This window comes from Podarcis pityusensis (assembly GCF_964106645.2).
Source record: "Podarcis pityusensis genome assembly, chromosome: 7".
Taxonomy (NCBI): Eukaryota; Metazoa; Chordata; class Lepidosauria; order Squamata; family Lacertidae; genus Podarcis; species Podarcis pityusensis.
In genome coordinates this window covers 24,540,541-24,566,804 of record NC_138031.1, presented here as the reverse complement: position 1 = coordinate 24,566,804, position 26,264 = coordinate 24,540,541, and the positions used below count along the sequence as shown (strand labels likewise).

Sequence of the window (26,264 nt, the reverse complement as noted above, 5' to 3'; positions counted from 1 at the left end):
CCACACCAATGTGTTGGAAGAATCTAAGGTTCTTCCCCACAACCTCTGCTGCAGATGAGAAGCTACCAGCCATTTTCTTGGATATATTATCTTAATGAGTCCCAGATGATCTCACTGCAGCACAGTATATATTTTATGCAACTGTATCTGCTAAACGTATGCTGCTTGCCTAAAGAGGGAGCCCTTTTATTTTCCTAAAAATAATAGAGGACTTCTGTAATTGGGCAGCCATATACCCGTGCACATGGAAAATGTACAAATGTGCGCTTAAGAATGTTTTGGCAGCGCAGCGAATTTGAGGTTATAAATTATCTCAGGGCGGTCCAGCTTCCATCTGTAATCACTCCAGGGTGGTTTCTAATGGAAATGCTCATAGATAAACATTTAGGTTGCTTCCTGCCCAGGCGAAGAGGGAGGCACTCTGGAGTCTACTTCTTGACAGATGATAATGCATTAAGGAAAGCTTAAACAAGCGGCACATGGCCTGTGTGCTTCAGACAGAATCTCCAAACCATGTTCTGGTTTGTAAAAACCAGAGCAGCGTGCTTGTACAGTATTCTAAGAACAACAATGTTAATGCAAGACATGGTTCTCCCCAAGTGGTAGAGCGAATAATACAAGGTATGGAGTCCTTCTCAGAGTAGTGGCATGTTCACGGGTCCACTGTGGGGGCTAGTGCCTGCCATTGCCAATGATCACAAGCAGTTCTGGGGGCAGAACTTGACATGGGACCCTGCTCTTGCTTCTGAAGTTTTTGTTATTTTTCTACTGGGATGATTTTATTCGCACTTATTAATCACTTTTATTTGCAAGACATAACCCAAAGTATTATGTACAAAATAGTACAAAGTTTGAAGCTGGTAAAAAACCGAAATAGAATAAAAACCTAAAAACACATTTGTACATCTAAAAGACAGGTTTTACACATTCTACCCACTGAAAGAGGCCACAGATATATAGAACCCTCCAAAGCAGCCTTTCTCAACCTGTGGGTCCCCAGATGTTGTTGAACTACAACTCCCATCACCCCTAGCTAGCAAGGCCAGAGCTCAGGGATGATGGGAGTTGTAGTCCAACAACATCTGGGGACCCACAGGTTGAGAACCGCTGCTCCAAAGTAAGGGCCAGAGCCCTAGGTAAAGAAAGAAAGAAATGTTTGCCTGGTGCCTAAAAGTAGACAGTGATGTTGCCAGCCATACCTCCCTGAGGAGAGCATTCCTTAAGCATGGCGCCACCACTGAAAAGACCGGTTCTCATGTCGCCATTCACCACACCTCCCTTGGAAGGGGCACATGAAGAAGGGCTTTGGATACTGGATGCAGGATCTAGATTGGTTCACATGGAGAGAGGTGGTCTCATTGGGGTCCTGAGCCACACAAGGCTTTATAGGTCAAAACCAGCACTTTAAAATGGGTTTGTGGTTAATGGAATGGTTTCATTGAAATGTATTTTTAGTGTTTTGCCTTTTTGGCTTTTAACCTTTTTTTGTAAGCTACTAAGAGGCTGTTTTGTAATAACTCACTAATATGTCAAATAATAAAAAGGACAAATGGAATGGGCATGCTTGCCTTTTCCCATACTTGTTTCCCCCCCCCCCCCATTCCACTTGCATTTAATTTGACTGCACAGGCAGAGCATCATAGCTCCCTGTGCATGATGCAGCAGCCCCATCAATCTGCCCTAATCTGTTGGTGTCCCTGGGTGGTCTTTTAATATGTTTGTGTAGCCGCAGATACATCACCACAATAGGGCTTGGGGGGGAGGGAACCTAAAGTGAAGCAGGTGGTCAGTTTAACGACCTGGCCTCTCATGTTTCTCCTAAGCTCTTGACTATTTGCTCCATTACAATGCTTGGCTGAAGGAAACAAAGGTTTGCTGCTGCTGCTGCTAGCTCTTCACAGCTGTGCTGGTGTGGAAGGAATGTCTCCTGAGACAAAACAACAAGAGGACTGAGAAGCAAATGTCTGATATATTTTTTTTTTTAATGCAGTTTTGTTTAAACCCAATATGTCTGCAACATGTTTCGTGTGTGCTGCTCTCTCCTTGTGGAATTTAAAGTTTGAAGTTGCTAATCTTTAGAGGTGTTGAGCACAAGTCCAGCCTTAGTAGTACTGATTCTGGAATTACTCCATCAGCCACCTTGAACGAAGGTGTGGCAGAAGGAAAAACACTTAACACTTGGGGATGTTCCAGCCTGATGCTGTAGATCAGCTTTTGGTTCTGTGTCAGAAATGTTTACAGTGCATCAGCTCAAATCCACAACTGCACTTGGCCTCTGACGCCTCTTCCTTATACTTCTGTTTTCATTATCTTGCTCTTTTCCTTGCCTCCTCGCCTCCCTAGCTATGAAGAGCAAGGATTCAGCAGCAGACTCTGGTCCATACTGGGTGCCATTTCCAGATCATTTGTGTACTGCCTGGGTTCTAGCCAACAACAGATGGCAGCTTACACAACCAATATTTCCATTTCCCTGCCCCCTGCAGCCCTCAGAAAGCTTGGAGCAATCTACTGAACGTAGTTGGATATGTTTTACAGGACTGCTGAGTGGGAGGGTTAGAAACTGCCTGACGTTGACAACCTTGTGTGAGTAGTGTAAGATTGGTTACCCGACTCACTGTCAAGCCAAATTATAGGAATTGCTAGGAAGAAAAACTGGGGCAGTACCATGTACCAGTCCCTCAGCCCCTTGAAGAAACAAAAATGGGATACAAATGTATTTATTTATATTACTTTTATATACCACCTTTTTTCTTCTGAGGAGCTCAAGGTGGTATACATGGTTCTCCTCCTCCCCATTTCAAACTCACAACAACCCCGTGATGTAGGTGATATAAGAACTTCAAACATTAAAAACTTCCCTAAACAGGGCTGCCTTCAGATGTCTTCTAAACGTTAGATATTTGTTTATCTCTTTGACATCTGATGGGAGGGCGTTCCACAGGACGGGCGCCACTGCCGAGAAGGCCCTCTGCCTGGCTCCCTGTAAGCTCACTTCTCGCAGTGAGGGAACCGCCAGAAGGCCCTCGGCGCTGGACCTCAGTGTCCGGGCTGAATGATGGGGGTGGAGATGCTCCTTCAGGTGTACAGGACAGAGACCGTTGAGGGATTTAAAGATCAGCACCAGCACTTTGAATTGTGCTCGGAAACCTACTGAGGCTGAGAGGCATAAAACTTGGTAATAGATTCGCATGAGTCTTTGTGGATTTTTACATTTTCAAAACTGATTCTTTCCTTTTTGCTTCTCCCCAGGTGTTGCTGCCACCCTATGATGATCCTGCAAATGGCGCTGCCAAAGACCCCCCACCACCTTATGTGTCTGCATGAGGAGCCGTGTGTGCGAGCGAGTGTGTGTGCGTGAAATGTACCTAAAGAACAAATAGCTTTACTTTTCACGACACCTGAGCAATAGATTCTTTCATTTTTCAGGACAGGTGTATTATCTCCCAGGTTGTCTTTATTGCTATTTTGCTGTAGATTATTCAAAAGAAAAACCTATTTGCCTAAAGCAGCATTGAACTGGCTTGAGAACCATTTTGATTAGCTAAAGTGATAATCGTTGCAATGTAGGTTTGGTTTTTTTTGGGGGGGGGGTTCACATCTTCTCCTGCAAATCTAGAAAATATCTAGGGGTGTAAACTGTAGTGTGGAGTTTTGTTTCTCTTGTCTTCTTAATTTCTGGATCATGCCTCAGGCTGTGACATTGTCCTTTAATCCACAATCATAAAACAAAACAGAAGGTACCCTGAACAGTTGAGCTTATATTTATTTCATCAGGAATATTTGGGACCTTTTTAAACACATTTCTCAGCTGTGGTAGCAAAAGCTTGTGTCCTCAAAGCTCAAAATTTAACAAAGTGGATAGCTACCCTGAGGTTTGAAGAAACAAATTTTCATCGTTCTACAGCAGAGCTGTGGTTGAGAACACAATTTTTTTTATAAAGGTCTAGCTCAGCTATTAGTAAAAAGAAAAAGATTGCTTTAAATTGTGCTCTGAGCGCAAAGGTGCTTTCTGACTGGCTAATCGCTCAGAAATGCAGAGGGGAAGTATGTGTATTGGAAGAGCTCTGGGCATCAAGATTAGATTGAACTTTTTGCTACAGAAATTTTGGCTCTTGCAAGCACTTTGACCTACTACCCTCCTGCCCTAGAATTGGCCAGTTCAAGTGAGGCCACTGGCCCCTTTTTTTTGCCCTTTCTCTTGCCAGCAGTCTTAATGTGGTTCTCCAGACCAAAGCTCCCTTTTTTCAAGTCAACTCCAAATCTGGATCCCTAAGTGGCCTGGTCTGGGGACCTTGAAGTTGCACAGATGTGGCTTTTTGAAGGCATTGCAAATACTGCCCGCATCCCTGTTGATGCTGCAACTATTTTCTGTAGTGGGAAGTCTAATGTTAACATCAGTTCCCTACCCACTCTAGGCCTGTTCACTCAGGATGCTTGTAAGAAGTACCTCTCTCTCTCTCTCTATAGATACACATTAAAATAGGGGTCTGTATGTATGTGTAAAAGAGAGAGGTGAAAAACACACGTTTCTGACACTTGACATGGATTGGCAAATACATTTCCTACTGCTTTAATCTGTGACCCTAAGATTAATCATAGGAAGGAGAGCTGGAAAACATGATAGAGTTGCAGGGTACCACATCATGCATTGTATCAAGATGGTGAACCCAGTCACATCTATGGCAAATCAATGTGCGAGTGAAAAAAAGGGGGCATAGTCTCTAATCCAGATTAGATTTATTATGGAAATTCTGTGTTTCAGCCTTTGGCTAAGTGATTCCTTCTCTTCTTATGATAGTTCTGATAATTTATTTTGCCTGTTGATGTCATCCCATCCGACAATTGCAAACAATGGGAAGAAAACACTTTGAAATTTCTTTCATTTCTGTGGAAGACAAGCAAGTGCATAAACCTCCCATTGAAAGCAGTGGTGATTTTGAAATGCTAAACTTTGTATGGATTGTGTGCAGTTTGATTTAAGGTTATGCCATACGTTCTTTGGAGTCATTGGGTCTGGTAAACAATTAATACCTCTTTGAGTATCCAAAATGTGAATCTTTTTCCCATGGGAGTCCGCTTGTAAATATAGCACTCTGGGGACCATATGCTAAGGAACACACCAGTTGGGATAAATTATTTCTCCCAGTTGTATCTTTGGGAACAACACTCTGTGCCCATCAAATATATGTATATCTAGCTATCTGCTTAAGTGTGAGAATATTTGGTCCTCTTGTTTGCATTTATAAACATTCTAGTGAGATTCATTTGTTAGTGCCCTGTTAAGTATTACTGTGAATTATTAGCATTTCTATAAGTGCTTTAGGTTCAAAGCACTGCGCACTCGTTATCTTCTAACCTTACAACAGCCCTGTAAGGTAGATCAGTATTATTACCTTCATGCTGCAGATGTGGGGCTGAGGCTAAGAGTGGCTTGCCTAATGGCCAGCTTGTTTGTTCATAGCAGAGTCAAAGCTCACATCAGGGACCTCCTGGTTTGTATCCTAAGTCACTGGGAACCAAACTACAAAATAATGCTAGCTGCATTTTTTAAACAAGCATGCTTATCCTGGCCAATCTTACCTTTAAGAGAAGCCTCAAAGAGTGCAACTTAGCATGTTCCCAGCCCAGTCCAGAACTGTGCCACTTTTTTTGCTGAAAACTGTTTCTCTCCTGGTGACGTTTTGCCCTCCAAAGTTCTGTAGTGCTTATTCCAAACAGCACCTTTGGAAAGCAAATAATGTGTGTGACCTGGGTGGGGAGCAGTTTCCAACAGGAAGCCTGCACTGGGTCCAGGTCAGGGCCTTCAGCTGCTTTTTGTCCAAAAAGAAAGCAGTCGTGTTGAGCAAGCATCACTAGTGTCATGTGTAGTTCAACCGGAACCACTGCACTGTTGGGCTGTGTGCAGAGTGCAGTCAGCTCAACAGCAGATTGTGTCATCGAACCCAGTGGTTGTAGAAGGAAATAGGCCAGGAAGTTCAGTAAGGTCAGCAACAGTATGTTTTACTAGCAGGTAGTAGAAGAACAGTTCTTTAGCATTCTTTTCTAGGGTGTGTGTGTGTGCGTGCTAGATTCTACATAGCTTGTTGCTGAACAGATGTTCCAACCCACATTAGAGGTGCCTGGCTCGTGTGTGTGACGTCATGTACGTCACACACATGACATCGCACAGCACGACACAGTGAACACATGACATCACATGGTGCAATGGGGCCCGTCACAGCCTCTGAAAGGCCCTGCAAATTGGCAGTGATCAAATGGAGAATAAAGTAAAGACACTGAAAGTTATGTGACATCTCTCTTCCGCCCCAGATGGCTGAAAGGAAATCCTGTGGCCAGGGCACCACTGTGAGTGCCTAAACACCCTGTGCAAACCATTGATGACTTTATGCTCACCTACCAACTGGGCAATAATATGTTCCAATTTAGTTTATAAACTTATCAGTGCATTGATATGTAACCCTCCTCAATGAGTTAAGTAGGTAGGCATGGAGTTTTTGTTTGCTTTGCAAGGCAACATGGAATCTTTGTAGACAGGTTAAATTGTAGGATTTTATTTAGCTTTGGCTTACCTGGACCAGATACCATACTAGGCATTTGTTTGGTTGAACTATTTAATTTTTTTTTGGGAATATTAAGGAACATATGAAAATAAGTGCTTGTGCATATTTCTCATTCAAATCTTCTGTGTAAACAAATCAGTCTCTAATAAAAAGGGATGTTTCCTCATGTCTGTGTATGCCCTTTCTTTGTACAACTAACAAGAGACCCCCCCCAAAAAAAGCCCTGATTCTAATTTTATATTTATTATTTGCATGCAAATCGTAGCCTCGTCTGCTGTTTTGTACTCTGGGCGCTTCCCATCTGTTGCAAAAGAGAAGACGAAAACCAACTCAGCTCATACATCAGCATGGAAGTTAGAGTTGAGGGTACTTCCAAGTTGTCTTTTATCATCACCTGCCTTGCTCTAACAGTGAAGAGAGAGAAGAGCCTTGGCTGATGATATGAGTTTCTTAACACAAGTTCAGGGATTGTGACAGATTAATTTGCAGGACACAATAGTCTGCATTGTTGTAGGAGTTAAAAAGGACACTCGCCATGGATCAGCCTACTGACCTCAAAGTTCTGATGCGCAGATTTCTGCATATTCTTTGCTACACACAGCAATAAAAGCTAAGACCTTGCTGCTGCTGCTGCTGCTGCTGCTGCTGCTGCTGCTGTTTGTTTTTAAAAGCACCAACAAAGGTAAGGCATGCAAATTCTTAACTCCACCTGCTGTGCTGTGTGTGGTTTGTGGCTATTTATCACATTTGTATATTGCCCTTCATCTGAAGATCACAAAGTGCTTCACAACATAAAAATAGAAAATGAGAATACAAAATAAAACACAAAACCAATAATCCTCTATCCCACATAGCAAATGTTTTACTTTGCACTCAGATTTAAGCATTCCAAAGTGAACAGACATTTCCCATCTGCTTTATCGTAACCCTTGATTCTTCTGTTGCTTATATGACCCAGAATTGCACTGTACTTTTCCACTCTTGTGTTATACAAGTGTCCATACCTACTTCAGTGCAGGTTGTTTTTGGCACTGCTTTTTCCCCAAGCATTTCATTTCAGCATTGCTTCACTTGGGTGGGTGTGTTTTTAATCAGAATATCGGCAGTTGTAGAGCTCTTGCATTATCACTGATAAGTCTCACTGGATCACACTTCCTTTGAGAAGGTGAAGGCGAAATACGTGGAGTCACTGTCCAATATATATGTGTGATACATTGGCCTGAGGGGACAGTAGCTAAATGTTGACCAATGTCTGCATGGTTCAGCAGTTTTAATTCCACATCTCAATTTAAGATTGCCACTCTGTTCACTACACCACATGGGCAGATTTAACATAGAAACCTAGGAAGTACTAAAAAAAAAATACATAGTTGAGTGTTAGGTGTGCAGATGTACAAAGCAGCCAAGAACCATGCCTGTAAAAGTAGCCCTATACACCGGCTCACATTTGATGGGTCTTTTTTTAAAAAATTGCTCTATTGCACTTCTGACTTGAATGGCAAATCTGCTCCTCCTATTGTTTCATAGGAAATGCAGGCAATATGAATGCTATTGCTTGACACCAGCAGAAAATATTTTATGGCGGCCCAATTAATCAACAAGACTTTCTTACACCCTGGTACAGAATAAAGCTGGTTTTATATTTTATGTTTCTCGTATTAGGTTTCAATTTTTGTTAACTTGCAAACTGCCTAGACAACTTCGGTTCTTGGATAGTAGATAGATATTGAAAATAAATAACATTAATACCTTAAAATTATTATGGAAGTGTAAAGCTACAAAAGCCAAGCTGCATACATGCACGTACACATCAAGAATCCTGGGCACCATAGTTTATTCCTTACAGAACTACACTACCCAGCACCTTTAAACTACAGTTCCCAGGCTTCTCGTGGGGGTGGAGGAGAATGTGCTTTGAATATATGGTGCGTAATCAGCCTAGGTAGCTATAGACATGGATTCAAAAGTGCATTTTATGGGTTTCTATACTGTGTTCCTCCAGTTTCCACCAATTTGCCTCCTTTCAGTTGTCCAAGCCACATCCATGCTCTTTCAAAAGGTCCCCTGGCCCCTAGGAGTGTTTCTTCAGGAGTAGAGTGACGGTGAAGAAAGCACCATTGCATGAGAGGAGTTATGCTCATGCCGTAAGTAGGAACATCGTGCTTTGGGAAGACCCCTGCTGGACCCAAATGCACAGACAGTGGCTCTACTTTGACAAAAATATAATCTTTCTTGGATGAACTTTCTAGGAAAAGGTCCAGCTACTTTGAGAAAGGATCCAAAAACTGTTGAAATAGTGGCGTGACAAGTGGAAAGATCTGGTGCCGATCAAAATATCAGTTGCTCAGAATTTCATATTTGATGAGGCTGTTAATTGGTCGTGTGTTACCAAGATTTAGCAAGATGGGCATCTTGGCTGCGACCTCTGAGATGGTTCTAGCAAAGTAACCAGTTTAGCAACAGGTGTCAGGAAAGAGTTGGGAATTGTGTTCTAACAATGCCTTGCCCTGAATGAAGTGTCCAGTGACTGGTTTGTATGTTCCTAGATCATGCAAATAGACCGCACAATTGCTTCTAGTAAATTCAATCTCCTGTCTCGTTTTTAAAGTGAGTTTCTCAGCTAGGAGCAATCAAAATTAAAACACTAACAGCATCTTAACTCATAATCTTAAAAGCTGTAAAATAGCGTCTGACACCATTCAAAGGGCATTTTGGCTCCAATACAGCTGTCTGGACATCCTTGGATTTCAACCAAAATGCTTCTGCAAAACCGGCCAGCTTTTCGTTTTATTAATTCAGCTGGATTTGGAGATGCCAGATCTGTGACCTTTTGCATCCATGTACTGTCATATGGATAAGATCCTGGATCACTGGGATGACAGCACCGTTGCTCAGCCAAAAAATATAAAGCTACTTGGAAGTACAAGCAAACACTATAAACACACATTTTATCTTGACACTTACCTGAAACAGCTGTTTGTTTTGTATAAGTTATTAAGGCACAATTAAATGCAACGGGTTCTATGTATATGAATTTGTGTGTGCATTACAGTAGCATTTTAACAAAAATAACACTTTCATATAATTCCTATATGGCCATTGAAGGCAGAAGTTTAAGCCAATGGCCCTGATATTTACATGAAGGAGTAAATGTAGCTACTGGAAAAGGTGTTATTTAGCCTGATCCAGCAGGTTCGTCTTATATTCTTAAGGTTGAGCGTTTGCCAGGACCTCAGGTTCAGCAGAGGGCCAGCCATCTTCCATTCTATCATTCCTACTTTGCAGAGTATCCAAAAGAATCACATGCAGATTAATAACATTTTTGTTCCGAATCTTTCAGGTTCAAGGAACTCACCAAGAGTGCCACGGCTAAGGGCCTCCAAAATCCTGGAGCTAGTATTTGGAGGCCAAACAGGGCTTTCTTTACATGCCACTAACAAGGAGTGGGGGAATTTGAGATTTTCCGAGAGCCATATCCCAATGGTCACTCATCTGCTTTTGCATGTCTTGGGGTCAGTCCTCAACATCTATGAAGTGTAGGTGGGTTCCCATGAGGCAAGACACAGTGATAACAGCAAGAACCTTTATTGAACTACATAACTGGGAAACAGAGGCAAAGCAACTCCTTATATACATTTCTGAAAGCCTGAGCCACTCCCACTCCCAACGTGATTGGCTGTCTACACTACCAAACAGCGAATCACGACTCAGAGTTCAAGGGCCAATGGCAGAGGCCCAAATCTTGAAATGTTCTGTGATTGGACAACATGTATCAAATCAGAACACAGAAGCTCAGAATCCTTAGTCCAGACTCAAGCTCAGGCAAACTTAGACCACTGAATATATAACAATCTACAAATAGAGCTGGAAAAACTGTCTGAAATAATGGAAAGACACTGCCAGTCAGTGTAGACTGAGCTAGATAAACAAAGTTAAACTCAGAAGGCAGCTTCTTAGGTTTCAGTTTGGTTGGTGCTCCCACTTTTCTGCATACCTCACAACCTGAATTCAGGCAACTAGTCCCTTGTCTTTCGCCTTCTATTAATGCTGGGCAATCTGGTTCATGAGCGATAGCTCAGTTGGTAGAGCATGAGACTCTTAATCTTAGGGTTGTGGGTTTGAGCCCCATGTTGGGCAAAAGATTCCTGCATTGCAGGGGGTTGAACTAAATGACCCTTGTGGTCCCTTCCAACTCTACAATTCTATGACTCTATGGTGTATTTCCTGGCTTTTTCTTCCCCATCCTCCTTTTTTTCCTCAACTGCTCCTGAGCATCAGAAATATAGGCTCTCAAAGGTTGCTGCAAAGGGGACTTTCCTACTGTCTGCAGCTGCAGCAAAAATGTTTTCTTTCTTCACTTCCCAATGTGTGCACCATCCTGCCATAAAAAGCAGTGCCCTTACAAACAGAAAGAAGAAATAAGAAATAAGAGACCTACAAATATGTTTTCTTCAGTATTTGTGCTACTGACATTCTGATCCTGCCCCCTTGAAGTGAGATTTATTGCAGCCAGTTCGAAAAAACTAAACAATTAACATTGGTAAGGTGTTCTCCATCTGCCTCTTTATTCGTCCTAAGAGACAGCAAGCAGTTTATGATTGGAATCAGATTGGCAAAGGGAGTGACATCTTTATGAATCAGATTGGCAAAGGGAGTGACATCTTTATGATATTTACTGGAGAACCAAGCTGAAGAGATTACATCAATTGGTGTAGGATGCCAAGAGAGTTAATTATTTCAATAACTTGAATATCTGGAATCCTGGAGATTCTACATTGTTTTTCTTTGAAGAGTTGCATTTGTTTTGGTGAAATAGAACCATGTCAAATTCAGATTGCCCATGCTATGCTTTAAATGTCTGAGTAATGTTTGGATGGTCCAGTGATTATTCTTCTGTTTAATTTAAGATTGCTATTTTAAATTTTATTCAATAAGAAAAAGACCAAAGACTCAGGTGTTTGCTTAGAACTATGAGAATCAATTTCTTCTTGGTGCTGATATATGATTGATATAAACGTTTTTATATATTTTACTTTACCTTTATGTTTACAGAATCAATGTTATACCAACTTATTCCTACTACAATATTTTTCACATTTTCTCATTTCTAGGCTGCTTTTGTAGTGGTTGTAAGCTAGTAATAGTAATGATAATAATTTAAATATTTATATGCCAGCCATCTGACTGCTTCCAACAAAAGTATTCCAACAAAAGTCCACCTTACTCAAAATAAGTTTATGCATCTCCATCCACTGCAATAAGCTTTGATTACAATTGCAGCTGGCCACACAATGTAAGAGAAAAAGTGATACCATTTATTGTATTGACTTTTATTGGAATGGAACATGTTGTATTTTGGAAAAATTCAGTTTCAGATAAAATGAAAAGCAGATTATATATATATATATATATATATATATATATATATATAACCTTACATACAAACCAAGTTGGCTTTTTCTGTCACTTAAGATAAAAACTAGGCAGCTGTTTTCTCCCCCACAAGCGACCCTCAGGATGATTCATCACTCTTCTTTCCCGATGCTCTTCTGCAACATATATCCGAAGATATATGCACACAATACAATAGCAGAGTCCAAGCAGAAGCTAGGCATTTGAGGTGTGGAATCTAAGTTACTTTATTATATACAAGTGTTACAGAACAAAGGAACATACAGTGGTACCTCGCAAGACGAATGCCTCGCAAGACAAAAAAACTCGCTAGACGAAAGGGTTTTTTGTTTTTTGAGCTGCTTCGCAAGACAATTTTCGCTATGGGCTTGCTTCACAAGACGGAAACGTCTTGCAAGTTTGTTTCCTTTTTCTTAACACTGTTAATACAGTTGCGACTTGACTTCGAGGAGCAACTCATAGAACGCGGTGTAGTAGCCTTTTTTGAGGTTTTTAAAGACTTTGGTGATTTTTGAAGCTTTTCCAAAACTTTCCCGACACCGTGCTTCGCAAGACGAAAAAAATCGCAAGATGACAAAACTCGCGGAACGAATTAATTTCGTCTTGCGAGGCACCACTGTAGCTCCTCTCTCCTCCTTCTTCTCTGAGAGAGAGCAGACTAAAAGCAATAGGACAACATAACGGAACAGTGTAAATGAACTTCCATTCTCATGACTCCAACAGTATGGAATGTCAACACAGACATGTGATGAAAACAATCACACATCCTGCAATGAAGGAATGAAATCCCAACAATATCTAGGAGCAGCCTGGTGTTAAATCTCCAACCTCATCTCAGCCCAAGATACCCCAGTGTAACTTGTTCTTTCATCTAGGGCTCAGTTGAAGCTGGCTGAGCTGAGACTGGTGTAAAGTCTCCAAAAAGGGGCATTCAGGGATGGAGCAGGGGCGGGACCGCATTGGATCCTAAACCCATTCAGCTTGGTTACTTGACCTGGCAGTACAGCATAGGACACCATTTTAAACACTTATTATCCCTTTGCCAAGCTTAGGCAGAGCAGCAGTGCTGCTGAACAGGATTTGGATCTGGTGTAAATTTACTCTGGCATAACTTCAGCTTTTATGCCAGTTTCATGTGCATATGAGTGCTCCCTAAACCGTTTAGTGAGAGATCTTTCACACATGCAGATTGTCTGAATATCCCCAAACCCAATGATCCATTATTTGTGGAAACCAACTTTTCACTCCCTGATGGTATGCTCCTGAGGGTTGAGGACCCTTGGAAATGATGTGGGGTTTGGTGAAGGGGACTACTAGGGGGCATTTATGGAAATGGTGCCCCTCCTTAGGTAAACAGAGCAGCAACTTATCATCCAAGCCGTTTTAGATTTGTCATCTGAATTAACGACGCACGAAAAGCAAACACTGATTTGTGGAAACAACGTTCAGTGTCTCTTGGGAAAAGGTCCTAAGACTTAGGGCTGATGAAGATATCAGGTGAACTGAAAAGCTTGCATGCTATTTGGCGATATTTTGATTTGCCTAATAAAGGTACCAAGCCCAATTCAAGGTGTTGGTACTGGTGTACAAAGCCCTACATGCCTTCCAATGTGTATTCCAAGGTGAGAAGGGGATGCCCAGCTCTTCATCCCATCAACAGGCAACTCAAGACGGGGCCTTCTCGGTGGTGGCCCCTCAATTGTGGCACACACACACACACACACACACACACCCGCCGGGAAGCGCAGTTATCCTCCACACTTCCCATTTTTAGTTGTCACTTCCGTACATTTCTGTTTTCCCAGGCATTTCAGATATATATTTACTCTGGGATCTAGGACTCCCCTGGTTGAGCCCGTTATCCTATGCCATTGTGTTGAGTTTTGTAACATTGCTTCAATTACTGTATATAAACGGTTGCATGTTCAAGATGTTGTGCGCCACATTGGGCTTCTTTGGCCAGAAAGATGCTATACAAATATAAAAATAATAATATTGCCTTATAATATGTGGATTTTGGCTTTTTTAATGGGCCAGCACAGCAATGTTTACTTCTTTCTGTTCACAACCAAAACTACTGATTTCAAAGGTCCTGCTCCTTTTCAGTTGCATAATCGAGAAAATTAGAATTATGAGTCTCTGAGGAGGAGTCCAAAGGGGTAATCCGGCGCCACAGAAAGAGAGGGGAGACTACGACCTCCGCTTTCCGGACCACCAGTCGCCAGAGCGGGAGCATCCAGCGCTCGCCCACCGCCTTCCCTTCCCCACCGCCCGGCAGCGCGGCCGGGCTGGACTCTCCCGCCGTCTCCTCCCCTTCCCCGCTCAGCGCCCTCTCCCGGATGGGACGGGGAGGCGACTGCACCGCCGGCTTCCCCCTTCCGTCCTCCTTGGCTGCCGAGCCGGAGCCGCGCTGCCAGGAGGCCCCCTCTCCTCCTCCGGACGCGCGCCGCCTGCTGCCTCCTTGCCCGCTTGTCTGCTGCTCTCCGGGCTTTCGGGGCTGGAGCCGCCGCCGCCGCCGCCGCCGCGCCTGGGAAGGGAGTCAGGTAAGAGGCGTCGCCTGAGGAGGGCTGCCTTTACTTTTGGCGCCGGACCTCAGGCGTCAATGGCGGGGGGTGTGGGGTGTGGAACTGCTTTAGGAGAATGCAATAGAATAAGCATTAGTAGGGGAGCAAGGCTTTCACAGAATCCTAATACTTATCTGTGTCTGAAAGCAAAGGGACCATGGGGAGGGGAGCGGGAAGTATTTTAAGGGAGCGCCCACTTATTTATGTATTTATTTTATTTATATATCACTTTTCTCTCAAGGTGGTGCGCATGGTTCTCTTCCTGCCCTTTTCAGCCTCACAACAACCTTGTGAGGTAGGTTGGGCTTAAGAGATGGTAAGGGCCGAGTGGGGATTCGAACCCTCCTCTCCCAGGTCCTTGTCCAACACTCTAACCACATGGTAGACCTTTGAGGGAAGTTTTTAATATTTAATGCTGTATTGTTTTTAACACTTGATTGGGAGCCGCCCAGAGTGGCTGGGGAAGGCATGGGTGGGGTATAAATAATAAATTATGGGTGGGGTATAAATAAATTATTATTATTATTTCAGCAAATTGCATTTTTCCTTTTCAATTTTGCATTTTTCCTTTTGCAATTATATACATCTTGCCCCCCCCCCCTTTCTCAACAACAGGCAGTCAACCTTTTCCCACAATATCTAGTGGCTAAATAATGGCTTAATTAGTGCAAGGGCTCCATTGGCATGAATGGAGGAAGGACAAATGAAAGTGACCCAGAGCAAAGAAAGCTAAATTTCTTGTATGTACTGTATATGATTTGCCATTTCCAAAGTCACTGCTGGACCTCTTAATGTGGAAATGTTGCATTGGGAACTAGGTATCCACGCAGCTATTTCAAATCTTTAAACACGAGCAGTACGTAACAAAAATCAAAGAAGATGTGCATACATATGTCTTCTGGTAGAATACATGCTCTGTGTACATTTTCACATGGAAGCACTTTGAAAAATTTATCTATATGAGTTTCAGTGCTGATGACTTGTGGTCAATACAACACTGGAATCTCAGTCCCATAAGTTCTGAATCTTAAGAAATCAAATCTGTTCCACCACATAAAACACATAACCTAACTCTGCCAACTCCATGGTACTATTAATCTTAAGTATTTTGTGGAAAATATGACAGATTCAATTCAAAGAGATCAAATGAGCTGTCCCCAAAGAATCAATTTGATGAAAAGATACTTTGTCTGTAGAGCAGTTGAACATAACTTGCCAACTAGGAGACCAACGTCATTACAAAAATCTTCCTCAGTAAATCTTGCTTCCCCACATCCAGTGGAAATTATGCAAAGCTGACCAAACCATGGGATTACTGTTTCAAATATCACTATATGCTTCTTCATAGTTGCCTTTATTAAACTAGAAAATGTTAGCTGCAGAGATCCCAGTGGCTCCGTATGCAATTTAAGATAATAGAGCATAACTTCTAGCTTTCTCAGTATGGATTGACTACTGACAAGAAATGTTGCAGCAGTGAATGAGAACTTTTCCAGGTATTTTAAGGAAGAAAAAGAGATCCCATCACTTGATTGCTGTAGGGGAGCCAAACATCTTTCTTCAAATAAATGTTGCTATTATTCTTAATGTTACTACAGTAAAAAAAAAAAAAAAGGTCCACAAAGTGTCATCCTAAGACGGCGGCATTACATTACTGCTTGCTTATTTACATACATTACAAATATCAAACCACTGTGATCCAAAAACATTCCTCTTTTTTTTGATGACTGAGCCAATTTTATGTTATTTGTCAATGTTTCAATCACAATTGTATCCCAGCCCTTTTTGTACCAATATTCCAAATGTTTCTCTAAGGAACTGAAATTCCCATTACAGTAGCATAACTGTAAGTGCTTTGTGGACTACGTCTGCATGTGTTCTCATGAGCACCTATTGGACAGTATCCAAAAGATCCCAAGTAAACAGTAACACAACTCCCTTTTTTCTTATTTTGTTCCTTGACACTGGAGCATAGTATGAAGACATGTGATGCAGCAAAATTACTGCAGCTAAGCAGGTCTGCGCCTAGTTATTGCCTAGACTGGAGCCTCCTTGGAAACCCTAGGTATGCCACCTTGAGTTCCATAATAAATAAAGCTAGGATATAAATATAATAAGCAAATAAGACAGAGATCCAAACCCCCAACTGTTGCACTGAAGGTGGGTGGGTCTTGGATGGGTTGGAGATCTTCCTTGGCCCAGTCCAAAACAGCTTCATTGGCCTCCCTCTCGCATGGAGATCTCCATTCCGCCTGGCAAAAGTGCAGGTGGTTGGAAACACAGCCAGTGGGATTCCCAGTAGCAGTAGCCCACAGAAAGACTCAAAACAGTAACAGGGAGGGGTGAGCCAGTCCGGGATCTACTGGCTCCAGAGCTGGCCCACTGCCATCACTTGATGGCTTTGGACCTGATTCACTGCCAGCTCCAGGCTGCTGTATCAGAGAACAGGTCTTTGCCTGCCCCTTCATCTTCCACCCAAGCTGGAATTAGGATTGCTCTATGTCCTTAGAGACTGACACTGTGTACACACCATACAACTGAAACACATTTGAAGCATGTTACTTCCGTCAAAGGGTATTGGGAACTGCAGTTTGCCCCTACATCTCCCAACAAACTACAGTTCCCAGGATTCTTTGGGAGGAGTTGAGTATGCTTTAAATCCACAGCAGTCATCAGAGGAGAAACAAGTGCTGATAGAAGAAACGCCACGGTGCATCTGTAACAGCGAAACGGATGCCTTCGTCTGGCCCAACTGCAATAGAAGATGTCTCTCCTATTTGATCTCTTCAGCCACAGCTGGCGCTGAAATTCTCCAATGGTTTGACTTTAGCCCCAATAGCGCACTCTTCCATTGGCTCACGCTTCCATTGTTGAGACAGGCAGATGCCAACAATGACAATGACAGAGTTTTCTTGCATCCATTTGTCTTTTAATGGAACACAGTAATGAAGTAATAATTTTTTTTCCTCAGTAGAATGTGCCCAAGGTTTTTAAGTACTGTTGAGCTTTAGCTGATTTAATGCTATTTTAATTTGGATACTTTATGTGTATTTTTAAATGGGTGTTGCCTGGTTTAATTGGGTGTCGTCTATTTGGACTGTACCCTCTGTGGAGCAAATGATACTGCGTCCACGTGTAAGAGAGCCCAGATGGCATCTTCTTTGAAAAAGAAAGGGGTGCTTTGAAGGAGGGAAGGAGCAGAGGGGAAGGGAGTGCTTAACCCAAACTAAATCTGAGTAAATAAATAAGCGCTACGGGTGGCGCTGTGGGTTAAACCACAGAGCCTAGGACTTGCCGATCATAAGGTCGGCAGTTCAAATCTGGCTCCCTCAGCCAATAAGGTGAGATGAGCGCCGCAACCCCAGAGTCGGTCACGACTGGACCTAATGGTCAGGGGTCCCTTTACCTTTACTGTATCCTAACCCACTGGGCGACATAATATTGTGAGTGTTTGTAAATATGTGGCCTTTTCTTTGTTTTACATTTGCATTTATATGTTGAAAAACTTAACATCTTGCCTTTCTCCAATGCTAAAGCCCTAGGAATGTTTACTCAGAACTAAACCCCATTGAATTCAATGGATTACTCATTTATTTATTATTAAATTGTTAACCCACCCTTCCTCTATGAGCTCAAGATGGCAGACACAGTTTCCCCCCCTTTCCCATTTTATCCCCGCTGCAAGTAAGTGTTGCGCAGAATTGCAGCCTTCAACTGCCCATATCACAGTGCAAAAAGAAGTGAAAATATATGCACGAAATTCATAATCTCAAATCACAGCAAGTAAGCGAGTTAGTGTGGCACAGAAACACCTGTTGTGGTGTGAAGTGTTAGGCTTCACCATAGGAGATCCAGGTGCAAAATCTTTGCTCTATGTATGCTTCCTGTTGCAATATGCGAATCAACCTGTTCTGTGTAACCTGCCCCACACATGATTGTTTTGAGGAGTGGACATCCTTGGAAGAAGGGCAGAATACAAATGAATCAAATCACTGGAAGATGTTTTACAGCACATTCTAAAGTCTTTTATAAATGTTGTTAGTCTTTTTATATAAGATTGTTAATGATGGCATTGTCTTATGTTTTTAGCTTTTTCTATTTTATCTATATAGGGGGACGTGGGTGGCGCTGTGGTCTAAACCACTGAGCCTAGGACTTGCCGATCAGAAGGACGGCGGTTCGAATCCCCGTGACGGGGTGAGCTCCTGTTGCTCGGTCCCTGCTCCTGCCAACCTAGCAGTTTGAAAGCACATCAAGTGCAAGTAGATAAATAGGTACCGCTCCGGCGGGAAGGTAAACAGCGTTTCCGTGCGCTGCTCTGGTTTGCCAGAAGCGGCTTAGTCATGCTGGCCACATGACCCAGAAGCTGTCTATGGACAAACACTGGCTCCCTTGGCCTATAGAGCAAGATGAGCATGCAACCCCCGAGTCGTCCGCAACTGGACCTAGCGGTCAGGGGTACCTTTACCTTTACCTTTTTATTTTATCTGTATAAGCTGCCTTGAGTCCTGGATTGGGGAAAGGGTGGGATATAAGTAAATATAATAATAATAATAATAATAATAATAATAATAATAATAATAATAAATTGTTGTGTGTACATTCAGAAAGAAGCAGCATTAAAAGAAAGGTGCATGACATATTTCTGGCAGTGATTGCCTGACAATAAAACTTAATCTCATTTCCGCTTGTCACAGTGAAGTGCCCTGATTATCCATCTTGCTCCATTCTTTGTTCTTTCAGAAAAATGAAGAAAATGATCTCATGCTTCCTTTTGCTGGTTGGACTTTTCCCTGCCTTGGCCAGAGAGAAACGCTTTCCAGGGACACTTTTAAGTCAAAGAAATGATGTTTCTTTACTTGGTGAGTTGCAAGTTGGCAATATCAAACAATGCCTGCATACAGTTTAGGACTTCCTAATGCTTGTAGATTGTAAGCAATGGGGACTGCGCTGCTCTGCTCTTTTGGAGGGGATGATTATTGTGGAAGCCACAACACCAGAGATAGGATAGGGAAGCAGAGAAGTAGAACAGTTTGGGAAGATGCATATACTATTATGATGAGTGGTCTTTTTAAACAGGCAACACTACTTCTGGATGGACCAAAGAACCTGGTGAAGTGGCAGAGAGAGGCTTGCATAACCTTTTCCTTGCCTGCTGTTTCCTTTATCAGATTACAAAACAGCCATGATTTTAGGGGGAGGGGGGAGGGCAGAGAGATAGTTGCTTTGGAGTGATTTGGAGCAAGAAACAGTGAGCAAGAAAATAGTCAAGCACTCCCTTCTCTTCACTGCCTCTCTAGTGCCTGTTCCTTTCTGGAAGTAGCTTTTACTGCTTAAAAAGGCATGGTGGGTTGATGATTACATTCATAAATGTCTAGTTTGACACTTAAAATGGCACGTACATGTTGGGGAAATTGTTGGTATTAATAGCATCAATTATATGAATTATACCCTATTGCTTGAAGTGCCTGGAATAAACTAGTACAGTAAATCTATTTTCCTAGAAGCTCAACTAGATGACCTAATGCACATTTTATATTTCCATTGCTTATGAATGTGCCATAAACACTGGATTCCAAATAAGAGGTTTGGGATCAAAATCACAAAAATTAAAGTTTTATGTTCACAGTTGTTGTTTTAATCCTTGCTGGTTAGTATTGTTATCTTTGTTAGAATTGCGTCAGAAAGTTCCATGAGGGGTATATATCCTATCCTGTCCTTTCTTTTCCTTTTTGGACTACATTAGTTGTAAATCAGAGCCAGAATTGTGGACATGGTTAAACAAAGCCAGAAGTTTTCATTTCCGTGTGATGTTTGCAAAGACTTCAAAATTTGCCTTGGCTAGAGTACTGCATTTGACCCAATTTATTCTTATTTCTGATTAGTTAATTATGGAACATATGCAAAATCCACAGCTTTAGTTACTAACACTTGCCCTCTGACTATTAGTATTCCAAAGCTGCATCACTACTTCTAAAACTGGTGCCAAAACAATGTCCTGGGAAGGAGGAACCTACACCTGGCATTCAAGTAAGAGCCCTGTGACAACTGACAGGGCCCATGGAGAAGACTGTGTTGGCTTTTTGGCTCCATTCCTTCATGTACTTGAGTCTGAAAAGTTACACTGAAAATAGCTCACCTAATTTTTTTACTTGAAATGATAAGCATCTTTTGAGGGTTAATCCCCCACCCCGACTTTTTTCAACTACATTTGAATCAACACAGAGAATTCCAGCTTACGGCATAATTGGAAGAGAAACAATGAACTGGATCCAACTCCTCAGATTGAGGTCCAGACTTCCTAGTTTGGTCTCCAGTGGTGACCAAACTTAAGTTCAGCCCTTCCAACTCTATTTTAATTTCTTTCTTTCTGACTTCATTCCTGCAAATATCCCTCGCGTGTTATCCATGTACAATTATTATACCATAATTATTGGTGTTTTATTCTACGCTAGAAAAAAGAGAGAGAAATAACTGCATACAGGAGTGAGGTAATAATGTGGAAAACTAATAAATATGCCAGCATTTCTGCATCTCATTAGAATTGGAATGCCATTTTTGCTCATTTTGGAGGATGTTCAGCAACCTCTGGTTCTGAAAGCGTTGTCAACCTTTCTGTGACTCTCTGAAGAAACCTTGACTGTAGCCCCCAAATGAATAAAACATAGTTACTTCATAGACCGCAAATAACATTGTTGTTCTGTGCCCACAAATGTTTCTGGTTGCTGACAAAAGACCAAATGAACCAGAGGGAAATATGGCCATTTCCCTCAATAAATTGCACAAACATGTTTTCAGTATTTATCCTTGAACCATTTGCTTAAGTACGCAACAATAGACAACAGTACAAAAAAACCAAAAAAATATAATTTTGACTTTGTATTTCCCCAAGATGGAATGTTGCTTCAGTGACTACAGAATATGCAGACTCAGAATAGGAGCCCATAATGTTAGGTTCTTACCACTAGCTAAATTTGGTTGTTGCCTACATCTTTTATGCTAATTCACAATTCTTCTTTTAGTATTATTAGTACAGTCAAACCTCGGATCCGAACGCCTCCGTTTTGGAACATTTCGGCTCCCAGACGCTGAAAACCCGGAAGTAAATGCTCCGGTTTTTGAATGTTTTTCGGAAGCCAAACATCCAATGCAGCTTCCACTTGGGTGCAGGAAGCTCCTGCAACCAATCGGAAGCTGCGCCTCGGTTGTTGAACATTTCGGAAGCCGATTGGGCTTCCGGAATGGATTACATTCGACTACCGAGGTTTGACTGTAGCATGTTTATACTCCACCTTTCCTCCAAAGAGGTGAGACTGGTATATATGTTACTCGCCCCTCCCATTTCAGCCTTACAACAACCCTGTGAGGTAGGCAAGGCTGAAAGATGGAGACCGTAGCAAGGTCATCATGGCCGAGTGGGGATTTGCACCTCGGTCTCCCAGTTCCTAGTCCAGCACTCTAACCAGAACAATAAAAATATTGGTAGATTGAGTATCTGTGGGTTGTAAATTAAATTTCATTTGCTTCCTAGTTCTCAATTCAAATTATAAGCACTCTACCTGACCCATCATACTCACTTTGGGGAATTGTTTGTTTTATATATCTGCTTTCCCCTCTCCTTTTTCAGAAAATTTTTGCAATAACAAACGGCTGGACCTTGTGTTTATCATCGACAGTTCTCGCAGTGTTCGCCCTTATGACTTTGAGAAAGTGAAAGAATTCATCTTAACCATCTTGCAGTTTTTGGACATTGGCCCGGATGCTACTAGAGTGGGACTCATTCAATATGCCAGCACAGTCAAACAGGAATTTTCCCTGAAGACCTTTAGGAGGAAACAGGATGTGGAGAGAGCAGTGAAAAGAATGTTGTACCTGGCCACAGGTACCATGACGGGATTAGCCATTCAGTATGCAGTGAACATCGCATTTTCAGAATCCGAAGGGGCTCGGCCACTCCGACAGAACGTGCCTAGAGTGATCATGATAGTGACAGATGGGAGGCCTCAAGATCCTGTTGCAGATGTTGCCGCAAAAGCCAGGAATTCGGGAATTCTGATTTTTGCTATTGGCGTGGGAAAAGTAGATATGAATACCCTCAAGTCCATTGGGAGTGAACCTTATGAAGACCATGTGTTTTTGGTTGCAAATTTTAGCCAGATTGAAACGCTGACTTCTGTGTTCCAGACTAAACTTTGTGGTAAGTCTCTTAAACGTAGATGTTGAAAGTTTTGTTGAAAAGTCTTTTAAAGGTGCCTCCCTACCTCCCTCTTGTTTTTAAAAGAAACAGGTGCATGCCAGAACCATGGGCTCCTTATCGTGAAAGACAAATTGCAGTGTGTTTGATGAATAGGCAGGTTTTTTGAGAAGCACCACAAATAATTATTTAAGGCTGCGTTCAGATGCAACAACAAAAAATAGTTTTCCATTATGTGCATGAGCCGCAGTGAACCTTGAACTCACACACTTTCCCTTTCCCTTTCTTTCTTTGCATGCGAAGGGAGGAAATGTAAAACTTCTGATTGCAGTCAGTAATGAACTGCATCTTCCTGTTTTCTCTGAATATGGTAAGCTGCCATAGGTCGTTCACCTGTACATGCCAGAATCAAACAATAGTTTAATATCCTGGTTTGTTAATTAACTATGATTTGTACAAAGAGTTTCCCATGTTCAAACAGAATGGGAAACTGTGGATGGTTACAAACCATTTTGAGCAGGAAAGACTATTTTGGTGCTCGTTTCATTCCTTTAATATGCATGTTCTCTTTGCCCATTGAAAGAAAAACCTCTTATCTAGGTTTTTACACCTCTTACCTAGTCTTTTCGTATATTACCGGTAAGTCTTTAGCAGAAGTAGTTTTGTTTAATTACCTTTCTATTTTTCAGTCCAACACATGTGCAGTGTGACTGAACATGGCTGTGATCATTTCTGCATCAACACTCCTGGATCTTATGTATGTAAATGCAAACAAGGGTATATTCTGAACTCAGACCAGAGGACCTGCAATAGTGAGTTTTCTATTGTATCTCTCTTATATCTTACCAACTCATAAATACAGTCTTTGGTGTAAAATTGCAAAGCTGTTGTGGTCTCAACAGCCTGAAAACATTTGACATTACTTCCTTGGAAAATCAATATATCCACTCCTGATAACTTTGTTTTATAAGGTAAAATGGTGGAATGGTTTTTTGGTGTGTGTGTATCAACATATTCTAAGAAAGCTACACGTTAAGTTTTCTCTACTACAACATAGTGCAGTTTCTGATGTAAATGTAATGCTGTACTTTCCTTTTCTGCATATCATTGGCTGCTTCTGGTGGGAGCTGGACAACTCTCAGCATAACAGCACCCAGGATATTATGCACTATGCATGATGGGGAAACATCTTTGAGGGGGGAAATGCTAACATTTTCAGCAACAGATCCATGGTTTTTTTGTGGTTTGCCCACAGGAACACCAATATTGCTATATAGTTGGTAGTACCTGTACCTCTTGCCTATGTCTTTCCCCTTTCAATTCTCCCATCATTTTAATAGTAGGAAAACTTTTTAAAAACACTTTGCATTTCCATTTTGTCTCACATTTTCTTTTTCCTCTGTACCAAAGATTTCTTCACTTTCCTTGCCAAAACAGTGTGTGATATCTAGTCTCAGATCTTATCATGGTTATTGCTTGCTATAGTGTAGAATACATTTAAAATATAAAATGTTTCATCTAAGATCTGGAGTCTTAGACTAGGACTTCTCTCCTGTTTATGTCACCCTGTAACATGTTGAAAAAATAATTAGCTGCAATAGTCTTGTCCAGAAGATCAACGTGGCATTGTGGCACCAAATGCTTTATGCACTTCTTCACAGTGTTTATAGTGAAGATTTCCCTCAGAGGCAAATCATTATGTTTTTCCTCCACTTGTGTCTCAAAATAAACATTATATAGTAGCACATGGCTTTTTTTGGATTCTAAGTGGCCTTCCTTCCTATGATAACTTAGTTCAAGTTATGTACAGCAAAGTGATAAAAATTATAAATAGCATGGGCATAATTAAATAGAAGGTGCCCCTACACCACCACTTTATGACATACAGCTTATTGCCTTCTCTTATAAAGTACTGATTTAGGACAAACAAAATAAAATAATTCCTTCCAGTAGCACCTTAAAGACCAATTAAGTTTGTTATTGGTATGAGCTTTTGTGTGCATGCACACTTCTTCAAATAGCTTCACACTTCTTCATATATCTTCTTCAGGTGTATCTGAAGAAGTGTGCATGCACACGAAAGCTCATGCCAATAACAAACTTAGTTGGTCTCTAAGGTGCTACTGGAAGGAATTATTTTATTTTGTTTCGACTATGGCAGACCAACACAGCTACCTACCTTTAACTGATTTAGGACAGTAGTGCAGAAAATTGGCTGCAAGGAACATTATGATGAGTGGTGCCCAATGGGTGACCATGAAAATTGCCAGAAATTGGTGCAGTAGGAATGCGCATTAATTCACCAGTAGAATCGCCGTTCCTGACACAGCACATAAGTGTCTTCACTGCAATTAAGTGCAGAGAGAAAGAGAGCCATGGAGGGAGCAAGAGTGATGATGGTCCATTTATATACCATTCTAAAGGATTTTCTCGCTTTTAAAAAAATGGCATAGTTATATTGTGGCCTAAGCTAAGTATAGAATCCCCAAGATATTTTTTCCCTGGTAACTATGGCCAAGGAAGCATGTGTGGCAGCTGTGGATGTATGCGCTGCTGATGGCCCTGTCACACCTATTGTAGAATATTAAGAAAGGTGGATGCTAGAACAGTTTTGTTGGCAAGGGTTAAATTCAAGCTGATGCAGCCCTAGTGTGATTTATTTATTGCCTTATTTTAATGATTTGTTTTACATATTAATATGCCACCTTTCAGAATGACAGTTTGCATCAAATAAAAGCAATTTTAAAAAACCCACTTCTACAGTGTGATCCAAAAATATTGAGTGGATTCATCTAACCAGCCCCATCAGCAGAAGCTTTCTGGCCAGGGTTTTCCTCCTCTTTCTCCCACTGCACCACATAAAATTGGCTCTGAACCACCCCAGAACAGTGTGCAGGAGGAAGAAAGGAGTATCATTCTGTTTGGCAAGCTGGAATGATCACATAGATTGAATGTTGGGAAGAGTGTGATGTTGATTTCCACTCATTGTATTTTTTATTTTTTTTTATTTGCATGTGTTATAGAATGTCCAGAAGCATATAAGGCCAAAAGCACATTCCTCACATGGTCTCTAATCTCTGCAGATATAAATAAGCCTTGTTTACATTTTCAGACAATACATGGTCAACATTAACCAGATGTATTTCACTAAATGCTAGCATCGGCTTTCAGTTAACTTCCACACTAAATTTAACATCCTCAAAATCACTTACCCTTTCTAATCTCTCAAAGTCACTGGCTATAATTCACATCTCATTAAAGTAAATGGCAAGGCTCTCACTAGTAGTTCAGGTTTGTGAATTTCACTCGCTGGCTGCAGTTCCACAACCAGTTTATACATATATGTGACCCATTAATTTAATCAGCATTGACTTAGGCGTATAGGAAATGTGCCACTGTGTTAAATGGCTTCCCTACACCCAATATCCAGATGTTGAGTGTGGTTGCCTGTAGCAGGAAAAGCCCAAAGTGTACATGTATCAAAGAAGGGTACTTTAAAGTATTGATATTACAAGTCTGGAATTCCCCGCACAG

The 26,264-nt window shown here is 41.6% G+C and overlaps 2 protein-coding genes across 3 annotated transcripts in view; both read left to right on the top strand.

The window, feature by feature from the left end:
- Nucleotides 1–6,726, top strand: part of LAPTM4B (lysosomal protein transmembrane 4 beta) — a 50,706-nt gene extending 43,980 nt beyond the window's left edge. For both annotated transcript variants that reach the window (XM_081013894.1, XM_081013893.1), the window contains exon 7: nt 3,250–6,726. In XM_081013894.1, coding sequence (XP_080870020.1) covers nt 3,250–3,324 — 75 coding nt within the window. In that variant the 3' untranslated portion in view covers nt 3,325–6,726. The remainder of the gene's footprint in view (nt 1–3,249) is intronic.
- Nucleotides 6,727–14,380: 7,654 nt separating this feature from the next.
- The window catches only part of MATN2 (matrilin 2), a 48,318-nt gene continuing 36,434 nt past the window's right edge, over nt 14,381–26,264 (top strand). The window contains exons 1-4 of the mRNA XM_081013862.1: nt 14,381–14,515; nt 19,234–19,398; nt 22,164–22,733; nt 23,420–23,542. Of these exons, the coding sequence (XP_080869988.1) occupies nt 19,284–19,398; nt 22,164–22,733; nt 23,420–23,542 (808 nt within the window). The 5' untranslated portion in view covers nt 14,381–14,515; nt 19,234–19,283. The remainder of the gene's footprint in view (nt 14,516–19,233; nt 19,399–22,163; nt 22,734–23,419; nt 23,543–26,264) is intronic.